The following is a 24,293-nucleotide window of genomic DNA, read 5'->3' as shown; positions in this document are numbered from 1 at the left end:
CGGTAGTTGGTAATCAACAGGAGGTTTCCTTGATGATGCTTGACGTGAAGCCATGAGACTTCATGGGGTCCAGAGTCAATGTTGAGGACTCCCAGGGCCACTCCCTCCCAATTGTATACCACTGTGCCGCCACCTGTAGTGGGTCTGTCCTGCCAGTGGGACAGGACATACTCGGGGATAGTGATGGAGGAGTCTGGGACATTGGTTGAAACTAGCAGGAGGCGACAAATCAAATTGTTAAAATAATTTTGAAGTTGGTTCCAGATGCTCTAATCAAAGTCACAAATGACATCCTCTGTGAATGTGACTATTGTACATTATCCTTCCTCATTCTTCTCAACCTCTCTATGCCCTTTGTCACTGATGTCCACCCCATCTCCCATCCCCCTTTAGCACATCTCCTTGTGAACACCCTTACTTGGTTCCACTCTTGCCAATCTAACCACAGCCAGAGCATTGCCAGCAATGTCTACTCTTCCCAGACTACATATTTAACTTTGGCGTCCCTCAAGGCGCTATCCTTGGCCATCTCCTCTTCGTCATCTACATGATGCCCCTTGGTGACATCATCTGAAGACGTGGGGCCAGATTCCACATGTATGCTGAAGACAGCCATCTCTACCTCTGCACCAGCTCCTTCAGTTTCTCCACTGCCTCTGACCTCCAGACTACTATTCCAATGTTCTCTTGGTGATGCACACATCTACTTAGCCTGAGTGGTTCCTAGCCCTTCTGCTTACCTAATTATGAGAGTGCTTCTTAGCTTACCTTCTGGCTCCCACACCACTTTCAGCTCCTTCAAAACTCTGCTGCCCTGTCCAAACTCACACTAAGTTCCTCTCAACCATTACTCCTGTGCTCGCTGACGATCCTTGGCTTCTGATCCAACAGTTACCTCAAATTTGAAATTCTAATCCTTGTGTTCAAATCCCTTCATGGCCTCACCCATTCCTAGCTTGGTAATCTTCTCCATCCCTAAACTCTCCTAGAAATCTGCATTCCTCTGATTCTGGCTTCTTGTGCATCTCCCACTCCCTTCACTCCCACCATTAGTAGAATTGCCTTCAGTGTCTAGGCCCAAGTTCTGGAATTTCCTCCCTAAACCCCTCTGTCTCTACATCTCTCTCTCTTCATTTTTAAATCTCCTTAAACCCTACCTCTTTGACCAAGCATTTGGTCACCAGCCTAATATCTCCTTTGTCTCAGTAATTTTTGCCTGATTACATCTCTGCGTGTTGGCTTGGAGGTTTGTTGTATGTTAAAGCCACTATATGACTGCAAGTTGTTTTCAGTTATCTGAAAAAGTTCCTTCCCATGACCATGCTCCCTCTGATGTGTATTACCTCTTGTTTGGGGAAAATGGAGGCCCCGTCCTAAAGAAAGCCCTGGAGAAACTGCCCAATCCAATGACAAGGCCTCCTACATCATGTATCCACTTGCTTGCCCACCCCCAGCACATTGTTCTGCCCTGGGTGCCTCTGAATCTCATAGCTGACATACCCATTGAGCCTGAGAGGTTCTTAGTCCTTCTGTTTACCCAATTATCTGAGTGCTTCCTAGCTAAACTGCTGGATTCCATTCCAATTACTTACCAGCCCTCCAGTTCACCTGCTTGCTTTCCCTGAGTGCTTTCCAGGACATCTACTGGCCTGCCTGTTCCAATTACTTAACCTAGCTGATAGTTTACCCACCTTGAGACCCCATAATTCATATGAAGCTGGTTTGGTCTAGGTGGAGTAGGATGAGAATGTGGCTCTAGTTTTGATGTACTGACGTTCTCAATGATCGTCTATTTCATGCCTATTAATTATTATCTGCAAAATTATGACTCAGCATCATGTTAAATCATGATATCTTTTGTTTTAGGTCTCAGGAAGTTTGATCTTGGCAATTCTCAAAAGACCGGCCCTCATCTCGCTTTGGATATGGACAACAAGATCAAGGTGGAATATTATGCCCATGGCCAACCAATCCGAATCTTTCCCATTTCGAGTCCGGACCTTCCATTCATTGCCAATAAATTGAATGACATTAATGGAGGAAAAAGCACAGTTATAGCCTTCACCATATGGTGCCATTTCAACACTTTTCCAGTAGAACCATACATCCGCAGGTTACAGAACATCCGGAGGTCGATTCTACAATTGCTGGATAGGAGTCCAGATACACTGATTGTAATAAAGACTGCCAATGTCCAGGCCCTTCCACGGGACGTCAGTCTCTACAACAGTGACTGGTACTCCTATCAGCTTGATTTAGTACTCAGAAAGATGTTTGAGGGCATCAACGTGGTATTTGTGGATGCGTGGGAGATGACGATAGCACATTACCTGCCACATGAATTACACCCCAAGCGAGTCATTATAAAGAATGAAGTAGATTTGTTTCTTTCATATGTGTGTCCTCTGAAAAAGGGCTAAAAGCTGATTTAGATCTGTTCCAACTAGGGTGCAAAATTCTGGGAATTTTTAAAAGAAGAAACTTTCCATGGGAATTTATGGGAATTTTGAGTTTTTTTGCACACTGATGGCTTTTGTCTCTGACCCTTATTGGGCCAGAAATTCGTGAACGGGGCTTGCCGCGCGTGCAAGGTCCCGATTTGCACTTACCCGACGCGCCTGCCGATCACCTCCAGGGACGCCTGGAATTCCATTTTGAATCTGAAGAATCCTGGGCAGCGTTTGACGTCACGCCGCCCAGGAGTGCAGCCAGCACGAAGCCTGGAGCGCGCTGTGCAACTGAGACACGCCCCTTGAGGTCTCAGTTTAACAGGACACGCCCCCAATGTTTCTGCCTAGCTGCTAAGCATTTTTACATGCAAAGCAGCAGTTTAAATAGGTTTTTGGAAGTTTTTTGAAGCTTTTGGTAACTTTTATAAACTTTTAAAAACGTTTACATTATTTTGAAGAATCTGAAGTAGTTTTAAACAGAATTAAAGCAATTTAAAGACTTTTAAAAGCCCTAAAAGATTTTTTTTAATTCCATTTGTTTATTTAGCAATGTCGTCGTCATACGTGTCTTCACACTGTTCCCTTTGGGGAACTGTATGAAGTGGTGGAAGGATTTATGGCCATGATTAACGCTCATTCCGTGACCGTAACCATCTTTGAACCAGCCATTAGGGCGGTTAGTCCTATGGCGGGAGGGTTTTACGGGCTCCCACAAGCTATACAAGGGAGGGGGGGCCACCCACACCCACGGACGCAAATATCCCACTGGATGTCAACCCAGAATTTAGAGCCGGAGCTCCGACTCCACTTGCCGGGACTGTCTGGAGCGGAGTTCGAAACCCTACCCTGATCTGGCCCAGCGGTGGGGATCCTACCACTATGCCAAAGGCCCAATCCGATTAGCAACGTGAAATGGCTGGAATGAGCACAATTCACGGCATTAAAAGAACTCACAATTGAACTGATGATGACCTCAGCAATCTCCTCAACGAGGTGGAGGCGCAGCGCCTGCTCATCATTGGTAATGAGAAGTCAAAGGCGCCGCAAAAAGGGCAGATGATAGCTTGGTCTTTCAAGTGGCAGCATAGGGCTCCAGTCACGGGGAGGGAAAAGGCGCAGGAAACGTATGGGTGTCACCTTTTGTGCGGAGTGGGCCTTTTGCGTAGCAGTAAGCATCCCCGCCGCTGGGCCAGAAGGAGTAGGGTTTCGAACCCCACTCCAAACGGGATGCCATTAAAGGAGGAAAGAGCACAGTTATAGCATTCTCCATATGGTGCCATTTCCACACTTTTTCAGCAGAACCATACATCCGAAGGCTACAGGACATCCGGAGGTCAATTCTACGATTGCTGGATAGGAGTCCAGATACACTGATTGTAATAAAGACTGTCAATGTCCAGGCCCTTCCATGGGCCAAGATGTTTGCAGGAAGGGTGTTATGTGGTTGTATTATTGTTTCTTTTTCTTAACACCATTCCTCTTCTGAAGGATTGACCCACTTCCTGATATATGTTTCCATGGGTACCATGCCGGCCAGTACCTCAGCCAAGTGACATTTAAGAACATAAGAACTAGGAGCAGGAGTAGGCCATTTAGCCCTTCGAGCCTGCTCCGCCATTCAGTAAGATCATGGCTGATCTACCTCAACTCAGCTTTCCTGCACAATCCCCATATCCCTTGATTCCCTAAATATTCAAAAATCTATTGATCTCGGTCTTGAATATACTCAACGACTGAGACTCCACAGCCTTCTGGGGTAGAGAATTCCAAAGATTCACCACCTTCTGAGTGAAAACATTTCTCTCCATCTCAGTCCTAAATGGCCGACCCAATATTCTGAGACTGACCCCTGGGTCTAGACTCCCCAGCCAGGGGAAACATCCTCCCTGCGTCTACCCTGTCAAGCCCTGTAACAATTTTGTATGTTTCAATGAGATCCCCTCTCATTGTTCTAAACTCTAGAGAATATAGGCCTAGTCTACTCAATCTTTCCTCATAGGACAATTCCCCCATCCCAGGAGCCAGTCTGGTGAATTTTTGTTGCACTCTATAGCAAGTATATCATTCCTTAGGTAAAGAGACCAAAACTGTACACAATACTCTAGGTAATTTCACATTTCTCCACATTATATTCCATTTGCCATGTTCTTGCCCACTCACTTAGCTTATCTATATCACTTTGAAGCCTCCTTGCATCCTCCTCACAACTTACATCCCCACCCAGCTTTGTGTCATCAGCAAACTTGGATATATTACATTTAGTCCCCTCATCCAAATCATTGACTTAGATTGTGAATAGCTGAGGCCCAAGCACTGATCCTTGCGGTACCCCACTAGTTACAGCCTGCCAACCCGAAAATGACCCGTTTATTCCTACTCTCTGTTTTCTGTCGGTTAACCAATCCTCAATCCATGATAAATAAATTACCCCCAATCCTATGAGCCCTAATTTTGTTTAATAACCTCTTGTGTGGCATCTTATCGAACGTCTTCTGAAAATCCAAATACACCACATCCACTGGTTCCCACTTATCTATTCTGCTAGCTACAACCTCAAAAAACTGTAACCGATTTGTCAAACACGATTTCCCTTTCATAAATCCGTGTTGACTCTGCTCAATCCGATTACTATTTTCTAAGTGCCCTGTTACCACATCCTTAATAATAGATTGTAGCATTTTCCCTACTACTGATGTCAGGCTAACTGGTCTGCAGTTTCCTGTTTTCTCTCCCTCCTTTCTTAAATAGTGGGGTTACATTTGCTACCTTCCAATCTGTGGGAACCGTTCTAGAATCAATGGAATTTTGGAAAATGACAACCAATGCATCCACTATCTCTATAGCCACCTCTTTCTAAACCCTAGGATGTAGGCCATCAGGTCCAGGAGATTTATCAGCTTTCAGTCCCATTAATCTCTCCAGTACTATATTTTTTACGAATACTAATTTCTTTCAGTTCCTCATTCTAGCTAGAGCCAAGGGGGCAATTTTCTCACTGGAGGCAGGTTTCAGTTTGGGTGGGTTTGAAACCCGCCTCCACTGATAGTTTTCAAAAATTCGCGATTTTCCCATGATTGGCCACTTGATTTCAGAGGTGTGGGATGCCCTTGGTCAATTAGCCTTTTGGAACTGAAATTCGCCTCTGTTGACAGCACTTTTCCAGTCTGATTTTATGGCTTCTTGCTCCCTTGGCTCATTCCACAGGATTTCTGCCTATGCTGCACCACCTGCAACATATTCTGAGAAACCACTATGTCCAATTCCAAGGCAAAGGCCTCCCCAAGGCTCTCAGATGAGGCGCTGCAAAAGTTGTTTGAGGGGGTGACAGCTATCATGGAGGTGCTCTTCTACTCATCTGGGAGGAAGAGGCCTGCCAAAGAAACCAAGGCTGTGGGCACAGCATGCAAGGGATATAACCTCCAGATCTGTGTGCAGATTGGGAGAATGTTTATGTGTATTAATGAAATGCCATCCCTGTTGGAAAGAATTAAAATGATTTGAAGTCAAAATGTTGGCGTTATGACATATGTTCTTTTGCCTTAGACAGCTCCACATTGCGGCCTCCGCCACACTTGCGTTGTCAGGTTCGTGGCCTGAGTGAAAGGAGGCCAGAGAGTCATGTCCATTGTCAATGATGTCCTAGGCTGGAGCCAAGGATATATGCCAACATGGGCAACCTATACAAATCTGGCCAGGATAAGTTCATCACTTGCATCCAGGGCAGCTATGTGCTCGCGTGCTGCCGCTGCCGCTGGTCGATGCACTGGCGCTCTGACCTCCTCCTGCTCTTCCTCCTTCTCCTGCTCCTCCTCTTCCTCCTGCTCCTCCTCCTCCTTATCTGAGGTCCATGCAGAAAGAAAATGAATGGATCCCATACTGCTTGCAGATGCCTCCTTTAGGGAAGCGCTCATTGCAAGCAGGGAGAGGATCTTACAAGGAGGTCCCACAGTTGATTGATACAAGCTGCAGCACCTCCGGCTTCAGAAGGCCTTCTAAAAGTGCTCAGAGACCTTTTAAAGCCAAGGCCTGGCACCTGCAAGTAATCCTTGCTGCAATAAACAATGTATTGTTAGACCTGCAGCTGTGAGGAGGCCACCCACGAGTCAACCTGCCAGGTTTACCTGGCGTGGTTCAGGAGGTGCATGGAGCACGCCGAAATCCTTGAAAAATCATGAGGGCCTCTCAAAATAGGCTTAGAGAGGCCCTTAATGAGCATTTAATGATCACAAGTATCGCTATGGCTAGCTGGAAGCGGGACCATTTCCCGTCTTCCAAAACTGGCTCCGGCAAAATCCCGTGGAGGAGGGTTGGAGGTGAGTTCCAAACCCGACCTCATTAAATGTGATTTTCCCATCTTTCCTGCATCCAAATCCACCTCCTCCGATGGCAGAAAATCACCCCCCCTTGGTTCTGCACTATTTCCGGGAAGTTTTTTGCGTCTTCTTCTGTGAAGACAGAAACAAAGTACTTGTTTAATTTCTCTGTCCTTTCCTTATTCCCCATTATAATTTCTCCTGTCTCAACCGTCTCAAGCACGGTGGCATAGTGGTTAGCACTGTTGCCTCACAGCGCCAGGGACCCGGGTTCGAATCCAGCCTCGGGCGACTGTCTGTGTGGAGTTTGCACATTCTCCCTGTGTTTGCGTGGGTTTCCTCCGGGTGCTCCGGTTTCCTCCCACAGTCCAAAGATGTGCGGATTAGGTTGATTGGCTATGATAAATTGACCCTTAGTGTTAGGGGGATTAAATATGTGGGGTTACGGGGATAGGGTGGGATATGTGTTGGTGTAGGGGTTACGGGGATCGGGTGGGATATGTGTCGGTGCAGGCTCGATGGGCCGAAATGGCCTCTATCTGCATTGTGGGGTTTCTGAGATTCTGAGAACCTGTAAGGGACCCACATTTACTTTCCCTAATCTTTCCCTTTTTACCTACCTATAGAAGCTTTTACAGTCTGTTTTTATGTCTCTTGCTGGTTTACTCTCATATTCTATTTTCCCTTTCTTTATCAATTTCTTGGTCCTCCTTTGCTGAATTCTAAAATCCTCCCAATCCTCAGGCTTACTACACTTTTTGGCAACATTATAAGCCTCTTCCTTTGATCTAATACTATCTTTAACTTCTCTTGTTAGCCACGGTTGGACCACTTTTCTTGTGGGGTTTTTGTGCCTTAAAGGAATGTATATTTGTTGTAAATTATGTATTAATTCTTTAAATGCTAGCCATTGCTTGTCTACTGTCATACCTTTTAATGTAGTTTCCCAATCTACCTTAGCCAACTCACTCCTCATACCTACGTAGTTTGCTTTGTTTAGATTTAAGACCCTAGTTTCGGATTTAACTAAATCACTTTCAAACTCATATTATGGTCACTCTTCCATAAAGGCCTCTTTACTACAAGTTTATTAATTAACCCTTTCTCATTGCACAATACTGGATCTAAAATAGCCTGTTCCCTAGTTGGTTCCTCAACATACTGATCTCGAAAACTATCTTGCATACATTCCATGGATTTGTCCTCCACACTACTACTGCAAATTTGGTTTGTCCAGTCTATATGTAGATTAATGTCCCCCATGATTACTGTATTACCCTTGTTACATGCGCCTCTAATTTCCTGATTTATACTCTGCCCTACATTACAACTATTGTTTGGGGGCCTGTAAGTAACTCCCACCAATGTTTTCTGCCCCTTGCTCTTTCTTAGCTCCGCCCAAACTAATTCTACTTCTTGATTTTCAGAGCTAAGATCCTTTCTCTCTACTGTCTTTTTCCCATCTTTTATTATCAGGGCTACCCCTCCTCCTTTTCCATTTTGCCTATCACTTCTAAAAGTTATGTATCCTGGAATATTTAGTTCCCAACGTTGGCCACTTTGCAACCACATCTCTGTTATGGCTATTAGATCAAACCTGTTAATTTCTATCTGCGCTATAAATTCATCTATTTTGTTGCGAATGCTTCATGCATTCAGATATAGTGCCTTTAGCTTTGACTTATTTCTATTTTTCCCTGTTGTCACCTTAGTCACTGATGCCCTATTACCTTTGTTACTCTCTCTGTCCCTTCCTGACCCACTCTGCTTATTTTTACCCAAAACTCTACTCTGCTCCAAAGCCTTGACATTTCTCTCGCTGCTTTTAAATTTACTCTTTCCCGAAGCCTCCGCCGCCCCCCACCCCCCCGCGCCCCCTTCATTAGTTTAAAGCCCTGTTGACTGCCCTAGTTATTCGGTTGGCCAGGACACTGGTTCCAGCCTGGCTTAAGTGAAGCCTGACCCAATGGAACAGCTCCCAGTACTGGTGCCAGTGCCCCTTGAACTGAAACCCCTTCCTCCTACACCACTCTTTGAGCCACAAACCTCTAGGGGGAAAAATTCGGTATCGCCCCATTTGGGGCGCTATTATTGGCGGAGCGCAAAGCTTAGTGCCTGGCGCTAATTATCGCCTCCGACAGCAAACATGGCTTTTATCACCCCTGGAGGTGATTGGAGCGCTAAATCAGGTGCTACACACCTCTCTTAAGGCGCTAAGGTCGAGGAGCGAAGCGCTACCTCACAGCGCTGGCGAAGCTCATGTGATTTCAGTCAGCAATGGAACACAGACACACTGGCACCGTCCAATTCTTAAAGGGGAGTTCTGACGAATGGTCATCGACCTGAAACGTTAAATTTGTTTCTCTCTTCACAGATGCTGCTTGACCTGCTGAGTTTCTCCTGCATTTTCTGTTTTTATCTTAAAGGGGAGGGTTGATTTTGCTCTCCATCCACATCCTGCTCATTGCAGCCTTGAATCTCAGCCTGAATCTCGGCCTGGAGAGACCTGTACATCAAATCTGCTGGAAAGAACAATGGAGAGAACCAGGGGAAGAGCTCAGAGTGCAGACCCCATAGTCTCTTCTAAATCGATACAAGGAAGGGCAAATCAAAACCAACCTGCAAAGTGCTGCTCAGTCACACAGCGTTGAATCTCTCCAGAAGTCTCTCTCTCAATGTGTGGTGCAAAAATGTCACCAAAAAAACAGGCAGGAAGTGGTCGCCTTTAAATAGCGCTCCCCTAGTCCCTTTCTGACAGCATAACGCTCCCCTCAACCTGTCGTTGCTAGCGGCAGGCGGTAAGGCAGGGGACGCCACTCAATTTCCGGTCTGGGGCACTACCAGAGCGTTGCGCACTCGACTGATGTCACGATCTGCCGGCGCAGGAGATCGTGGCAGTAGTGTTTAGCACCGCCGCAAAATGTCTAGTTAATTTCGCGAGCGGCACAAACATCGCTGCGCCCAGGCGCTAGTTGTTTTGCGCCCTACTTGGCACCCTCTTAAGGCGCTAATGGGAGGTGCAAACAACTGAATTTTTCCCCCCTAATCTCTTTGTCCCTATGCCAATTTGTGCATGGGTCAGGTAACAATCCAGAGATTATTACCTTTGAGGTTCTGCTTTTTAATTTGGGTCCTAGCTCCTCAAACTCCCTCAGCAGAACCTCATTCCTAGTTCTACCTATGTCGTTGGTTCCTACGTGGACCATGACAACTGGATCCTCCCCCTCCCACTCCAAGTTCTTCTCCAGCCACGACGAGATGTCTTTAACCCTGGCACCGGGCAGGCAACACAACCTTCGGACTCTCAGTCGCAGCTGCAGAGAACAGTATCTATGCCCGTGACTATACTGTCCCCTACCACAACTACATTCCCTTTCACTCCCCCCACTTGAATGGCCTCCTGCACCATGGTGTCATGGTCAGCTTGCTCATCCATCCTGCAGGCTTTTCCTTCATCCACACAGGCAGCAAGAACCTCATACCTATTGGACAAGGGCAAAGGTTGAGGCTCCTCCAGCACTGCACCTTGGGTCCCCTTACCTGCCTGAGTTGCAGTCACACCCTCCTGTCTGTGATGAAATATATGCCTTCATCAGCCTATGTGTTTTACCTGTGTGTTTCACCTGCTTGTATTGTGTGAACCGCCCCCTTTTGTTCCTATTGTGTGTATTGGCTACGCCCCTGTCTTTTGCCATATAAAGGTCTCAGGAGCTGGATGAGTCATTCCTACCAGACGCCCGATGTGGGAAGAACTGTAATGCTGCTATGTTCTTAGTGATTAAAAGCCTTAGTTGAATCCTTTAAATTCCTTGTCTTTGAGTTATTGAAGGCACATCAATTTTAATCACTAAAACACCAGGATGGATCGACTCCTGAAACCAGAGCGCTTGGATCTGGACCCCCATGCCTCAGACGCAGCCACACAGTTCGGACACTGGTTCCAATGCTTCGAATTTTTCATTGCAAACTCATCCACTGCCATAGCCGCAGCCGAAACCGCTACCGGAAACATGAAACTGGGTGAGCCATCGGGTCTCCCCCCTCATCCAAGATGCCACCAGCTATGAGGAGGCCTGCACCACCCTGAAGGCCCACTACGCGCGGCCAATAAACGTGGTGTACGCCAGGCATCTTCTGACTACTCGCACGCAGCGGCATGGTGAGTCACTAGAGGACTTTATACTAAACCTAAAAGTACTGGGCAGAGACTGTGACTGTAAGGCCGTGTCTGCCATCGTGTACACGGAGGAGCTGATTCGAGACTCCCTTATTGCGGGCCTCAGTTCAAATTATATTCGGCAGAAACTGTTTGAAAAGGAGGGACTGGACTTAAAACAGGCTATAGATAAAGCGCGATCGCTGGATATGGCCCAGAGGAACTCTGAATCCTGTTCCCCTGGCCACGCGGCCCACTCCGCCTCGTGTGCGCCGTGGGGGCCGCCATCTTGGAAGCCATCTTCACCTCCCAGGTCTCAGGCCAGCCCAGCACCATCGGACCCCCAGCCTCCACCCAGGAGCCCCACTACTGCCGCAATGCATCGGGGCCCGAAATGCTACTTCTGCGGCCAGGACAAACACTCCAGGCATCTGTGCCCAGCGAAGGGCACCACCTGTTTTAAATGCAGGAAGAAAGGACATTTCAGCAAAGTCTGCAGAGGGAACCCCGCCTCCAACTCCACCACCGCCGCGTGCGCGCCGTGGGAGCGGCCATCTTGGAAGCCATCTTGTCCACCCTCATGGAGTCCACCATCTTGCCACGACTACACGGACCTCCAGGACCCACTGGTGGCCTCGATCACAGTGGATCAGTCCAGGCCGCATCCGTTGTCTAAATCGATGATGGACATAGAGGTAAACGGGAACAAGGTTAAATGCTTGATTGACTGCGGGAGCACCGAAAGCTTTATTCATCCTAGCCTGGTAAAATGACTTTCACTAACGATAGTGCCCACACAGGGCAAAATCGCCATGGCCGATAAGACTCATACCTCAAAAATTACAGGTTTCTGCGCGGTTATGTTGTCAGTAAAAGGCAATGATTACAGAGATTTTAAACTATTGATAATGCCAGATCTCTGTGTGAGCGTGATCTTGGGTCTGGACTTCCAGTGCCACCACCAAAGTATCACGCTTACCTACGGTGGGTCCCAGCCGCCCCTCACAGTGTGCGGTCTGGCTACCCTGAAGGTCAAGCCGCCCTCTCTGTTCGCCAACCTCGCACCCAACTGTCGACCCATAGCGACCAAGAGTAGGCGGTACAGCTGGGAGGACAGACGGTTCATTGCGTCAGAAGTAGAAAGACTCAAGCGGGAAGGTATCATCGAATGCAGTACCAGCCCGTGGCGCGCCCAGGTAGTAGTAGTTAAGGGTAGCGAAAAGAAGCGGATGGTGATAGATTATAGCCAGATGGTTAATCTATACACCCAGCTAGACACCTACCCTCTGCCCCACATAGCGGATATGGTTAACCAAATCGCGCAATACCGGGTGTTTTCCACCATCGACCTAAAATCGGCATACCACCAGCTCCCCATTAGGCCGGAGGACCGTCCATACACCGCCTTCGAGGCGGACAGATGTCTCTACCACTTCCTCAGAGTCCCCTTTGGGGTAACGAACGGGGTCTCGGTCTTCCAGCGGGAGATGGACCGCATGGTCGATGAGAACCAGTTAACAGCCACCTACCCATACCTAGACAACGTCACCATCTGCGGCCACGACCAGCAGGACCACGACTCGAACCTCGCGAGATTTCTGAAAACCACCCTCAGACTCAATCTCACCTACAACGAGGATAAGTGTGTCTTTAGCACCACGCGCCTCTGTATCCTGGGCTGCGTGGTGGAAAACGGGGAAATCGGTCCGGACCCCGACCGATTGCGCCCCCTACGGGAGCTACCCCTAACAAACACCCCCAAGGCCCTGAAAAGGTGCCTGGGGTTCTTCTCCAATTACGCCCAATGGGTCCCCAATTATTCCGACAAGGCCCGTCCCCTCCTGAAATCAACGTCCTTCCCGCTCACGGCCGAGGCCCACGCCGCCTTCAACAGCATTAAACACGACATTGAGAAGGCCGCGCTGCGGGCAGTGGACGAAAACATCCCTTTCCAGGTCGAAAGCGATGCGTCCGACTTCGCTTTAGCCGCCACCCTCAACCAGGATGGGCTGTAAGGATTCCGGGGGGCTTCTTTAAACTGGTTTAAGGTAATCTACCTGGCCAGCAGTCTTTTTGCTGCTGCACTCTAAACCAATTTACAAACAGCGGTTTCGAATCGCTACCCCTCCTTTAGTTCTGAGTCGAGGAACTTATAATTAATGATATTAAAACGGAACACGTGGTTTGGGTGAGAGAAAAAAATCAAGCTTTATTAACTAAAAGAAACAATAATCAAAATATCAAACTATCCCACACGAACACAGTGAAATTGTAAAACTATATAACAGGGGGGTTGCAGACGGCGAAAACGAGGGATACAATGGCTACAATGTTATTTAAACAATCTTAGCAATTCCCTTAAATCACCATCCCCCCTTAACTCCTGCTAGGTTGCCTTGTTGAGGAGTCAGAAACTCTGCTCACATGTGGTCCAGCGAAGAGAGAGAGAGAGAGAGAGCTCACCTATGGTCCCAGGAAGTCAAGCGAGTCAAGAGAGCGAGCTGGCTTCTCAGCCCTTTCTTTATACCTGGTGAGCCCCTCCCGTCCTGCCTTGCAAGGGCTGTGTGCAAAATTCCCCACCCAAAAGGGTCCAATAACAAAAGGGAGATACAGCTGCTCTATTGTCCAGCGCTGGGTGATTTAAAACCCATTCAAATCTTGAACGATTCCCATTCAAGGTGCAAAAGTCTCTTCTGCAGTTTCCTTTGTATCCACTCGATATACAAACAAATGCTAATAGCATTCAGTTGCTTTGTAAACAAAGCATTGTCCTTTGTCTTCATTGAACCTTACTTCCAGACACAGAAAGCTGCATTCCAAGCCTTTGTCTCGGCCATGTGGTGACTGCCATTTTATCCCTGGAAATTCAAAAGCACATCGCTCAGGGATCCTTTAATCAAAAAAATGAATCTTCAGAACTGTAAATTATTGCGAATTCTTACAGTCCGCCCTTGGATACTTCCAGCTTGCTTGTAGTATCCTCTTGAAGAAATGAGCAATGATTTCTGACCCCCCACAATACAACCATCCCCTGTATTTACCTAATAGCTATCTGCCACTGATCCCCGTCCCGTCTATTCCCCTTAAATTCCAGAAAAAAAACCATGGTACGGTAGGCATCTTACAGATACTTCAGTTTTCAACAAGAGGTCTCATACCCCTACATGCTTGTAAAATTATACAGTGTAAACCAAATTTACAATCACCTTTTTTTTTACATCATAAGTTATTACAAAATGTTGCAAGCTTAGTTACACAATGTACTCAAATTATCGCAAGCACGGAGAGGGTCCTACTCCTCTGCTCAACTTGGAGTTGTCACAAATTGGTCCCAAGCACGGAGAGGATCCGACGCCTCTGCTCAACTTGGGGCTGCAACACAAAATACAAAAAATCATTAAACAACATGCTTAAATGAACCCCGATCATCACGTGCTGATGATGGGTTGCGAAATTTGAGTGGGTATTGCTCCTCCCACTTGGGCAGTAAAAGTACCTTCCACCCCCCTTTGATCAGCACGGTGGCATAGTGGTTAGCACTGTTGCCTCACAGGGCCAGAGACCCGGGTTCGAATCCGGCCTCGGGCGACTGTCTGTGTGGAGTTTGCACATTCTCCCCGTGTTTGCGTGGGTTTTCTCCGGGAGCTCCGGTTTCCTCCCACAGTCCAAAGATGTGCGGGTTAGGTTGATTGGCTATGATAAATTGACCCTTAGTGTTAGAGGGATTAAATACGTGGGGTTACAAGGATAGGGTGGGATATGTGTTGGTGTAGGGGTTACAGGGATCGGGTGGGATATGTGTCGGTGCAGGCTCGATGGGCCGAAATGACCTCTATCTGCACTGTGGGGTTTCTGTGATTCTGTGATCAGCTTAAACTTTAAAACAGGCAGAATGGATTTAGCGACCAGCCTGCTCCGCCAGCCCCGAACCGTTCCCTTGTCCCTTTGTGGAGGCGGGGTACCCCTCACGTTTAAAATTTACCTTGGCACAGACCGAGACCGGGGAGTATGGGATCTCATGACTCCCAGTCCCTCCCCCTCCCGTCTTCCCTCGACTGGCTGCAGAAAATGATGGGTGCCTGTGTGGCGGCTCTCCCTGGCCCCACACTGATCCGGCCACCCACTCATCCTTCCCAGCCACACTTATCCTCTTTGCCCGTGGGCCCCCGGGTGAGTTCCTCCCTCCCCCGACCGCACCCACGCGACTCTTGGGTCTCCCCCCTCCTCTATACAATCATTCCCGGGCCATCACCACTCACCCCCGAGGAATGCATCCCTATGACCAGGCGCCCGCGCTTCCCCATCGTGACTCCTCGACAGCGAGGTCTCCCGCAAGTGAACTTCGGTCAGGACAATGCTGGGTTGGGGGCCATGCCCCACCCAGCTGGGGCCATCTCCTCCCCGTAGGAGGAGTAGGCAAGTTCCTCCAGACTCTGTCCGGTTTTTCCCGAAGATCGCTGCGGGGTCTTCTGGATTCGTCCAGTGGCGAGGTGATCCCCAACATTCTGTATCTTCATTCGATGTCCAGCTCGGGCTGGGCGAACATGGCTGCTTCATTTTCCAATCTCCTGCAAAAACATAAAAGGGACATGCAGCCAGGTCTCACTGACCTACTGCCTTAGGTGGAGACATGGTCAGGTCCCTCGACCTCAGACCAAAACACAAACATTTGGCACACATGTGAACTTAAACTCTTTGCCCTTTAACTTAAAACTAGTTAAATCAACAAAACTTAAAATACACCTTAAAGCACGCTATATACACACACATAGCTATAAATACAAATGCCGCCCGTCTCCGGACGGCCAGTCTAATCTCTGGCACTGTCACAGATTGCTGCTGGCTGCAGCGAAGTTGGACTGCCTCCTGTCTCTGGTCCCTCGCAGCTTATGGCTGTTGAGTGGGTGATGTGCCTCAATGGAATCCGAGACTCAACGTTAACGGAGCAAAGCAAGGCTTTTATTAACTCAGAAAGTAATACACAGTGGAGAAGTGTCTCTCATCCAGAGATCTGCTGTACTGCCTGTGAGACACGCTGGGGCCTGCTTAAGTAGGGGCCAGGTATGGGCGGAGCCCTACACACAATACAATACAGGTAAGGAAATGAAACTGAAACTAAACTCCCCTGCTTGTCACAGTCACAGGCACAATCAAACACAGAGAATACAGAGTGCCTGATGAATGGCATATTTCATCACATTCACCCCTTCTACAGATTTAGTCTGTTCGGGGGTTTGATAGTCCTCTGTGACCGACGTAGCTGTTGTGGTGCCGCGGGTGTCGGCTGGGTGTCCCCGGTGGCCTCCTGGGTCTCTGCCGGGGGCGCCGCCAGGGTTGTTGAAGGGGTAGTTGGTGGGGGCACCGTTGGTCGATGTTCTTCCGGGAGTGATGAAAGGATAGTGGGTGGGTACGAGTTGCTGTGATCATTGTTGCTGTTGTTGTCGTGGTTGTTGTCGTTACCGGCTGGGGCGACGTCTTTTATGGACACGGTGTCCTCCCTTCCGTCGGCGTGCCGGACATACGCGTATTGGGGGTTGGCGTGGAGTAGGTGCACTGACTCCACGAGAGGGTCCGTCTTGTGGCCCCTCACATGCCTTCGTACAAATACCAGACCTGGGGTGGAGAGCCATGATGGCATGGATACACCTGAGGTGGATTTCCGGGGAAAGACAAGCATTCGTTCATGAGGCGTGGCATTAGTGGCAGTACACAATAGCGACCGTATCGAATGGAGCACATCTGGGAGGACTTCCTGCCAGCAGGAGATAGGGAGGCCCTTGGTCCTTAGAGCTCGTGTGACTGCTTTCCATACTGTCCCGTTCTCTCGCTCCACCTGGCTGTTACCCTGGGGGTTGTAGCTGGTGGTACGGCTCGTGGCGAGCCCCCTGGACAGCATGTACTGGCGTAGCTCTTCACTCATGAAGGACGCCCCCCTATCCGTATGGATGTAGCTCGGCATACCGAACAGGCAGAACAGGCTGTTGAGGCATTTAATGACCGTGGTGCTGGTCATGTCTGGGCAGGGGAAGGCGAATGGGAAACGGGAGTATTCGTCCACAATGTTCAGGAAGTAAACATTGCGGTCGACTGACGGGAGGGGGCCCTTGAAATCTAAGCTGAGCCGCTCAAAGGGCAGTGTAGCTTTGATTAAGTGGGCTCTATCTGGGCGGTAGAACCGAGGCTTGCACTCAGCGCAAGTGTGGCAGTTCCTGGTCAGAGACCGAACTTCCTCAATCGAGTAGGGTAAGTTGCGGGACTTTATGAAGTGGAACAGCCGTGTGACCCCTGGGTGGCAGAGGTCGTTGTGGAGGGTCTGTAGCCGATCCCCGGTGGCGCTGGCACACATCCCTCGTGAGAGGGCGTCGGGGGATTCGTTAAGGGCCCCTGGCCGGTAAATGATGTCATACTCGAAGGTGGAGAGCTCGATCCGCCACCTGAGAATCTTATCATTTTTAATCTTCCCCTTCTGTTTATTATTAAACATAAACGCTACCGACCACTGGTCGGTAAGTAGGGTGAAGCGTTTGCCGGCTAGGTAGTGGCGCCAGTGGCGCACTGCCTCCACGATGGCTTGGGCCTCCTTTTCCACGGAGGAGTGTCTGATCTCGGGCCCTTGGAGGGTCCTCGAGAAGAAAGCTACGGGCCGCCCCGCCTGGTTGAGGGTGGCCACCAAGGCAAAGTCAGACGCATCACTTTCCACTTGAAAGGGAGTGTTCTCGTCCACTGCCTGTAGCGTGGCCCGTTCAATATCCCGCTTAATGGTTTTGAAGGCGGCGTGGGCCTCAGCAGAGAGCGGAAAAGAGGATGCTTTCAAGAGGAGGCGGGCTTTGTTGGAGTAGTTGGGGACCCATTGGGCATAATAAGAAAATAACCCCAGGCACCTTTTCAGGGCTTTGGGAGTGTTGGGCAGGGGCAGCTCCCGTAGGGGGTGCAATCGGTCGGGGTCTGGTCTGATTTCCCCATTCTCCACCACACTGCCTAGTATGCAGAGGCGCGTGGTGTTGAAAACGCACTTGTCCTCGTTGTAAGTGAGGTTGAGTTTTTGTGCGGTTTTCAGGAACCTCTCGAGGTTCGAGTCTTGATCCTGCTGGTTGTGATCGCAGATGGTGACGTTGTCGAGGTAGGGGAAGGTTGCCTGCAAGTGGTGGTCATCGACCATGTGGTCCATCTCCCTCTGGAAGACCGAGACCCCATTCGTCACCCCAAAGGGGACTCTGAGGAATTGGTAGAGGCGTCCGTTCGCCTCGAAGGCGGTGTACGGGCGGTCCTCTGGTCTGATAGGGAGCTGGTGGTACACTGACTTGAGGTCGATGGTGGAGAACACCCGGTATTGGGCAATTTGGTTCACCATTTCTGATATGCGGGGTAGCAGGTAGGCGTCTAGTTGGGTGTACATGTTGATCGTTTGGCTATAGTCGATCACCATCCGTTTCTTCTCGCTACCCCTCACCACCACCACTTGGGCGTGCCACGGGCTGTTGCTGCATTCAATGACGCGCTCCCTCAGCAGCCTGTCCACCTCGGTCGCGATAAACCGCCTGTCCTCCCAGCTGTACCTCCTGCTTTTGGTCGCTATTGGCCGGCAGTTGGGAGTAAGGTTCGCGAATAGCGAAGGCGGCTTTACCTTCAGGGTAGCCAGACCGCACACTGTGAGGGGCGGCTGGGGCCCACCGTAATTGAGCGTGATGCTTTGGTGGTGGCACTGGAAATCCAGGCCCAAGATCACGCTCGCACATAGACTCTTCATGATTAGTAATTTAAAATTATCGTATACAGTTCCATTAACGGACAATTGTACCGCGCAGTAACCCATAATGGTCGATGTCTGGGTTTTATCAGCCATAGAGATGGTGCCCCGAGCAGGGACCACTGTTAGAGAGAGTTGTTGTGCTAGTTCAGGGTGGATAAAACTCTCCGTGCTTCCACTGTCAATTAAACATTTAACCCCGCACCCGTTTACCTCGATGTCCACCATTGATTTGGATAGCGGGTGCGGTCTGGTCTGGTCCACTGTGACCGATGCCACTGTAGGGCCCTGATCGAGACAAGATGGCGTCCACGCTGTCTGCTCACAAGATGGCGGACCACACGAGGTCAGGCAAGATGGCGTCCAAGATGGCCGCTCCCACGGTGCACACGCGGCGGTGGCGGGTTTTCCAGCGGGGTTCCCTCTGCACACCTTCATGAAGTGCCCCTTCTTACCGCACTTAAAGCAGGTGGTGCCTTTCGCCGGGCAAAGGTTTCTGGTGTGCTTCGGCTGCCCGCAGAAGTAGCAGTTGGGGCCCCGACGCGTCGCGGCTGTCGTAGGGCTTCTGGGGGGAGAGCGGGGCCCCGACGGTGTCGGGCTGCCGGGCGGGGAAGATGCCTTCCAAGATGGCAGCGCCCTTGGTGCACACGTGGTGGCGTGGGCGGCGCGGGCTGAAGAGTAGGCGTCCGAGTTTCTCTGGGCCACATCCAGGGATCGCGCTGTGTCCACAGCCTGTTTCAGGTCCAATCCCGTTTTTTCCAGTAGTCTCTGCCGGATGTAAGTGGAGCTGAGGCCTGTGATAAAGGCATCACGAACAAGCTCGTCAGTGTACACTGCGGCTTTTACATCTTGGCACTTGCAGTCTTTGCCAAGCGTTTTCAGGGTGACTAGGAACTCATCCAGCGATTCCCCAGGTTGCTGTGTGCGAGTAGCGAGCAGATGCCTAGCGTACACCTCATTCGTAGGCTGCTGGTAATGCGCCTTTAGGATGTCGCAGGCGGCCGGGTACGTGTCGGCGTCTTGGATGAGGGGGTAAACCCGGTGGCTTACCCAATTCCGCAGGATTCCGAGTTTCATACTTTCAGCGTCCGTAGCGCCTGTGATGGCTGCGGAATTGTCCAGGAAGAATTCCATACACTTAAACCAGTGTCCGAATCGTGCCGATGCGTCCGAAGCATGCGGGTCCAAATCCAAACGTTCGGGTTTCAAGAGTTGATCCATTGCGTTGAAAATTGAGTTAATAAAATTGATGTGCCTCAATGAATCCGAGACTCAACGTTAACGGAGCAAAGCAAGGCTTTTATTAACTCAGAAAGTAATACACAGTGGAGAAGTGTCTCTCATCCAGAGATCTGCTGTACTGCCTGTGAGACACGCTGGGGCCTGCTTAAGTAGGGGCCAGGTATGGGCGGAGCCCTACACACAATACAATACAGGTAAGGAAATGAAACTGAAACTAAACTCCCCTGCTTGTCACAGTCACAGGCACAATCAAACACAGAGAATACAGAGTGCCTGATGAATGGCATATTTCATCACAGTGGGGACCTCTGTTCTCTGGCTTCTCCCCGGCTTGGGAGTCCGCCCGACTCCACTGTAAAGTGGGTGACCATGCTTTCTTAGGCTGGGGCACCCGCTGAGACCTTCTGAGGGGTGTCTCTATGGGGGAAACTTTGGCTGGCGGACCCTGAGCTTGGGTCACAGCCCCATCTGGCTGGGAACCTTCTCCCCCATGTCCAAATAGCCCGCACTGTATAATGCACCTGGCAGCCTGCCGGTGCAAATCTCTCTCTGGGTTTGTCTGCTCTTCCCTGAAAACAAGTCACAGTTCCTGTTTTTGTAGGCTGTGAACTTGAACTTGCATGGACAACAAACTCATGTTCCCTCACCCAGGTGGCTTTAACGGGAATTTTGGACCTGCCTTTTTCCTGAGGCCAAAACTATCCCCTGCGTGCCTCCCTTGTCCTGGATTTCTGCTACTGGGCCTGCTCTACAGGGGTCCCAGAACTCTCCTTTCCTGTTCCCTGGCATAAACAGCTTACTCTGAATATGAATGGCTCCTCCCCCCACACCAGCCACAGTGCTTGCCTGTGAACTCAAACATGCTGTGGGCTGAGGATTCCTATTCTCAGGCTCACTCCTCACGGGCGGACCATACCTCCGTTGTTGGAGGGGGTACACTGGTCCTGGTCCCCGCCTGCCTAGCGGGACCTGCCGGTGTTCTCCTACCACCCCATTGTCCACCCCTCCTTGCTGCCAGAGCTCCTCAAAACCCGGAGCTGTGGGCTGCTGTCTTGGGGTCTCTAATTCCCAATCCAGCACCGTTCTGGGTGTTGCCTGTGGGATGGTTCTACTTGGGCTGCCAGTAAAATCCGGCTGAGCTGCCTTCAGGCTGATCATGCAAATCATCCCCTTAAATGCATTTAAAGCCATGTTAAGGCTTTCTATCTCTGCCCTACAGGGGCCATGATCTGCTTTCTCAAACCTTAGGGCGCAGGCCAGCTTATAAGCTGCCTTTGCTTCCCTAAGCCTTTCCTCCTGCTCTCTCTTCACACCCTTCCTAACCCAGCCACCTATACCCTGATAGGTCAGCCTACACGCTGCTGCTAACATCCTCAGGGCTACCCACATACTGAAAACAACGAGAGAAACCAGAGCTGATGCTTTCTCCAGATCCAGACCACTTATTAAACCAAAAACTGCCTCCACTCCTGGCTGGCTCGCCATTGTAAGGATTCCGGGGGGCTTCTTTAAACTGGTTTAAGGTAATCTACCTGGCCAGCAGTCTTTTTGCTGCTGCACTCCAAACCAATTTACAAACAGCAGTTTTGAATCGCTACCCCTCCTTTAGTTCTGAGTGGAGGAACTTATAATTAATGGTATTAAAACGGAACACGTGGTTTGGGTGAGAGAAAAAAATCAAGCTTTATTAACTAAAAGAAACAATAATCAAAATATCAAACTATCCCACATGAACACAGTGAAATTGTAAAACTATATAACAGGGGGGTTGCAGACGGCGAAAACGAGGGATACAATGGCTACAATGTTATTTAAACAATCTTAGCAGTTCCCTTAAATCACCATCCCCCCTTAACTCCTGCTAGGTTGCCTTGTTGAGGAATCAGAAACTCTGCTCACGTTTGGTCCAGCGAAGAGAGAGAGAGAGAGCTCACCTATGGTCCCAGGAAGTCAAGCGAGTCAAGAGAGCGAGCTGGCTTCTCAGCCCTTTCTTTATACCTGGTGAGCCCCTCCCGTCCTGCCTTGCAAGGGCTGTGTGCAAAATTCCCCACCCAAAAGGGTCCAATAACAAAAGGGAGATACAGCTGCTCTATTGTCCAGCGCTGGGTGATTTAAAACCCATTCAAATCTTGAACGATTCCCATTCAAGGTGCAAAAGTCTCTCCTGCAGTTTCCTTTGTATCCACTCGATATACAAACAAATGCTAATAGCATTCAGTTGCTTTGTAAACAAAGCATTGTCCTTTGTCTTCATTGAACCTTACTTCCAGACACAGAAAGCTGCATTCCAAGCCTCTTTGTCTCGGCCATGTGGTGACTGCCATTTTATCCCTGGAAATTTAAAAGCACATCGCTCAGGGATCCTTTAATCAAAAAAATGAATCTTCAGAGTTGTAAATTATTGCGAATTCTTACAGGGCGGCCCGTAGCCTTTTTCTCAAGAACCCTCCAAGGGCCCGAGATCAGGCACTCCTCGGTAGAGAAGGAGGCCCAGGCCATAGTGGAGGCAGTGCGGCACTGGAGGCACTACCTAGCCAGCAAACGCTTCACCCTGCTTACCGACCAGCGGTCGGTAGCCTTCATGTTTAACAACAAACAGAGGGGGAAGATCAAGAACGACAAAATTCTCAGGTGGCGGATCGAACTCTCCACGTTTGAGTACGACATAATATATAGGCCGGGGGCCCTCAACGAATTCCCCGACGCCCTATCACGAGGGATGTGTGCCAGCATCCAGGGGGACAGGCTACAGGGCCTCCACAATGGCCTCTGCCACCCGGGGGTCACCCGGCTATTCCAGTTTATAAAATCCCGTAACCTGCCCTATTCCATCGAGAAGGTCCGGCCTATGACCAGGGACTGCCGCACTTGTGCGGAATGCAAGCCCCGTTTTTTCAGGCCCGACCGAGCCCACCTGATCAAAGCTACACGGCCATTCGAGCGCCTGAGCTTAGATTTCAAGGGACCACTCCCCTCCACCGACCGCAATGTGTACTTCCTCAACATTGTGGACGAGTACTCCCGCTTCCCATTTGCCTACCCCTGCCCAGATATGACCAGTGCCACGGTCATCAAGTGCCTCGGCAACCTGTTTTGCACGTTCGGCATGCCTAACTACATCCACACTGACAGGGGGGCGTCGTTCATGAGCGATGAACTGCGCCAATACCTGCTGTCAAAGGGGATAGCCACGAGTCGGACCACTAGTTATAACCCCCGGGGTAATGGGCAAGTGGAGAGGGAGAACGCGACAGTGTGGAAGGCGGTCACCTTAGCACTGAGGTCTAAAGGCCTCCCCACCTCCTGCTGGCAGGAGGTCCTCCCAGACGTACTCCACTCGATAAGGTCGCTACTGTGTACTGCTACTAACGCCACTCCTCACGAGAAGATGTTTGTTTTTCCCCGCAAATCAACCTCAGGAGTATCCCTACCCTCGTGGCTCTCCGCCCCAGGGACAGTCCTGTTACGGAAACATGTGAGGGGTCACAAAACGGATCCCCTCGTGGAGGCAGTACACCTACTCCACGCAAACCCACAGTACGCGTACGTCAAGCACGCCGACGGGCGTGAAGACACCGTGTCCATAAAGGACCTCGCCTCGGCAGGAAGCGACGATGATGACCCATCACCACCACCCCCAGAAGAACCTCCACCATCCCCAGAGGTATCCTCACCACCCCCAGCAGTACCTGCAACAACCCCAGCAGATGGCTATGCCCAGGAGGGCACCATGGATTCCCGGTCGGAACCCGAGGTACTGTTGCGATGTTCAGGAAGGACTATCACACCCCCGGACAGACTAAATCTGTAGAAGGGGTGAATGTGATGAAATATATGCCTTCATCAGCCTATGTGTTTTACCTGTGTGTTTCACCTGCTTGTATTGTGTGAACCGCCCCCTTTTGTTCCTATTGTGTGTATTGGCTACGCCCCTGTCTTTTGCCATATAAAGGTCTCAGGAGCTGGATGAGTCATTCCTACCAGACACCCGATGTGGGAAGACCTGTAATGCTGCTATGTTCTTATTGAAGGCACATCACTGTCCCTGACCACTAACCAGACCTGTACCACTACCTAACCTCAGGGGTGTGACTACCTCCTGGATCAAAGTGTCCAGGTAACTCTCCACATCCCTGATGTCCTGCAATGTCTGCACCTCAGACTCCAGCTCAAGAACTCTGAGGTGAAGATCCTCAAGATGCAGGCACTTACTGCAAACGTGGTTGTCCAGGATCACAATGCTCTCCACAAACTCCCACATGCTGCAATTGCGGCACACCGCCTGCACTGCCATCTCTATATGACCTTGTTTTATTTTATTAAAATTAATTAAATTTATAATTAGGGTACTTAGTTTACAGTGTAGTTTCTTGACTACTTACTTG

At 49.8% G+C, this 24,293-nt stretch overlaps 1 protein-coding gene across 4 annotated transcripts in view; it reads left to right on the top strand.

Moving 5' to 3' along the window:
• LOC147107696 (NXPE family member 3-like) overlaps positions 1–5,959 on the top strand; it is a 90,194-nt gene extending 84,235 nt beyond the window's left edge. For all 4 annotated transcript variants that reach the window (XM_086006924.1, XM_086006922.1, XM_086006923.1 and 1 more), the window contains one exon: positions 1,867–5,959. In XM_086006924.1, coding sequence (XP_085863050.1) covers positions 1,867–2,420 — 554 coding nt within the window. In that variant the 3' untranslated portion in view covers positions 2,421–5,959. The remainder of the gene's footprint in view (positions 1–1,866) is intronic.
• Positions 5,960–24,293: the final 18,334 nt, after the last annotated feature.

Source organism: Somniosus microcephalus, chromosome 14 (assembly GCF_052327205.1).
Source record: "Somniosus microcephalus isolate GS21.2 chromosome 14, FLI_Smic_1.0, whole genome shotgun sequence".
Classification (NCBI taxonomy): Eukaryota; Metazoa; Chordata; class Chondrichthyes; order Squaliformes; family Somniosidae; genus Somniosus; species Somniosus microcephalus.
Note: the sequence above shows the minus strand (reverse complement) of the source record. Positions and strands in the feature narration are given on the sequence as shown.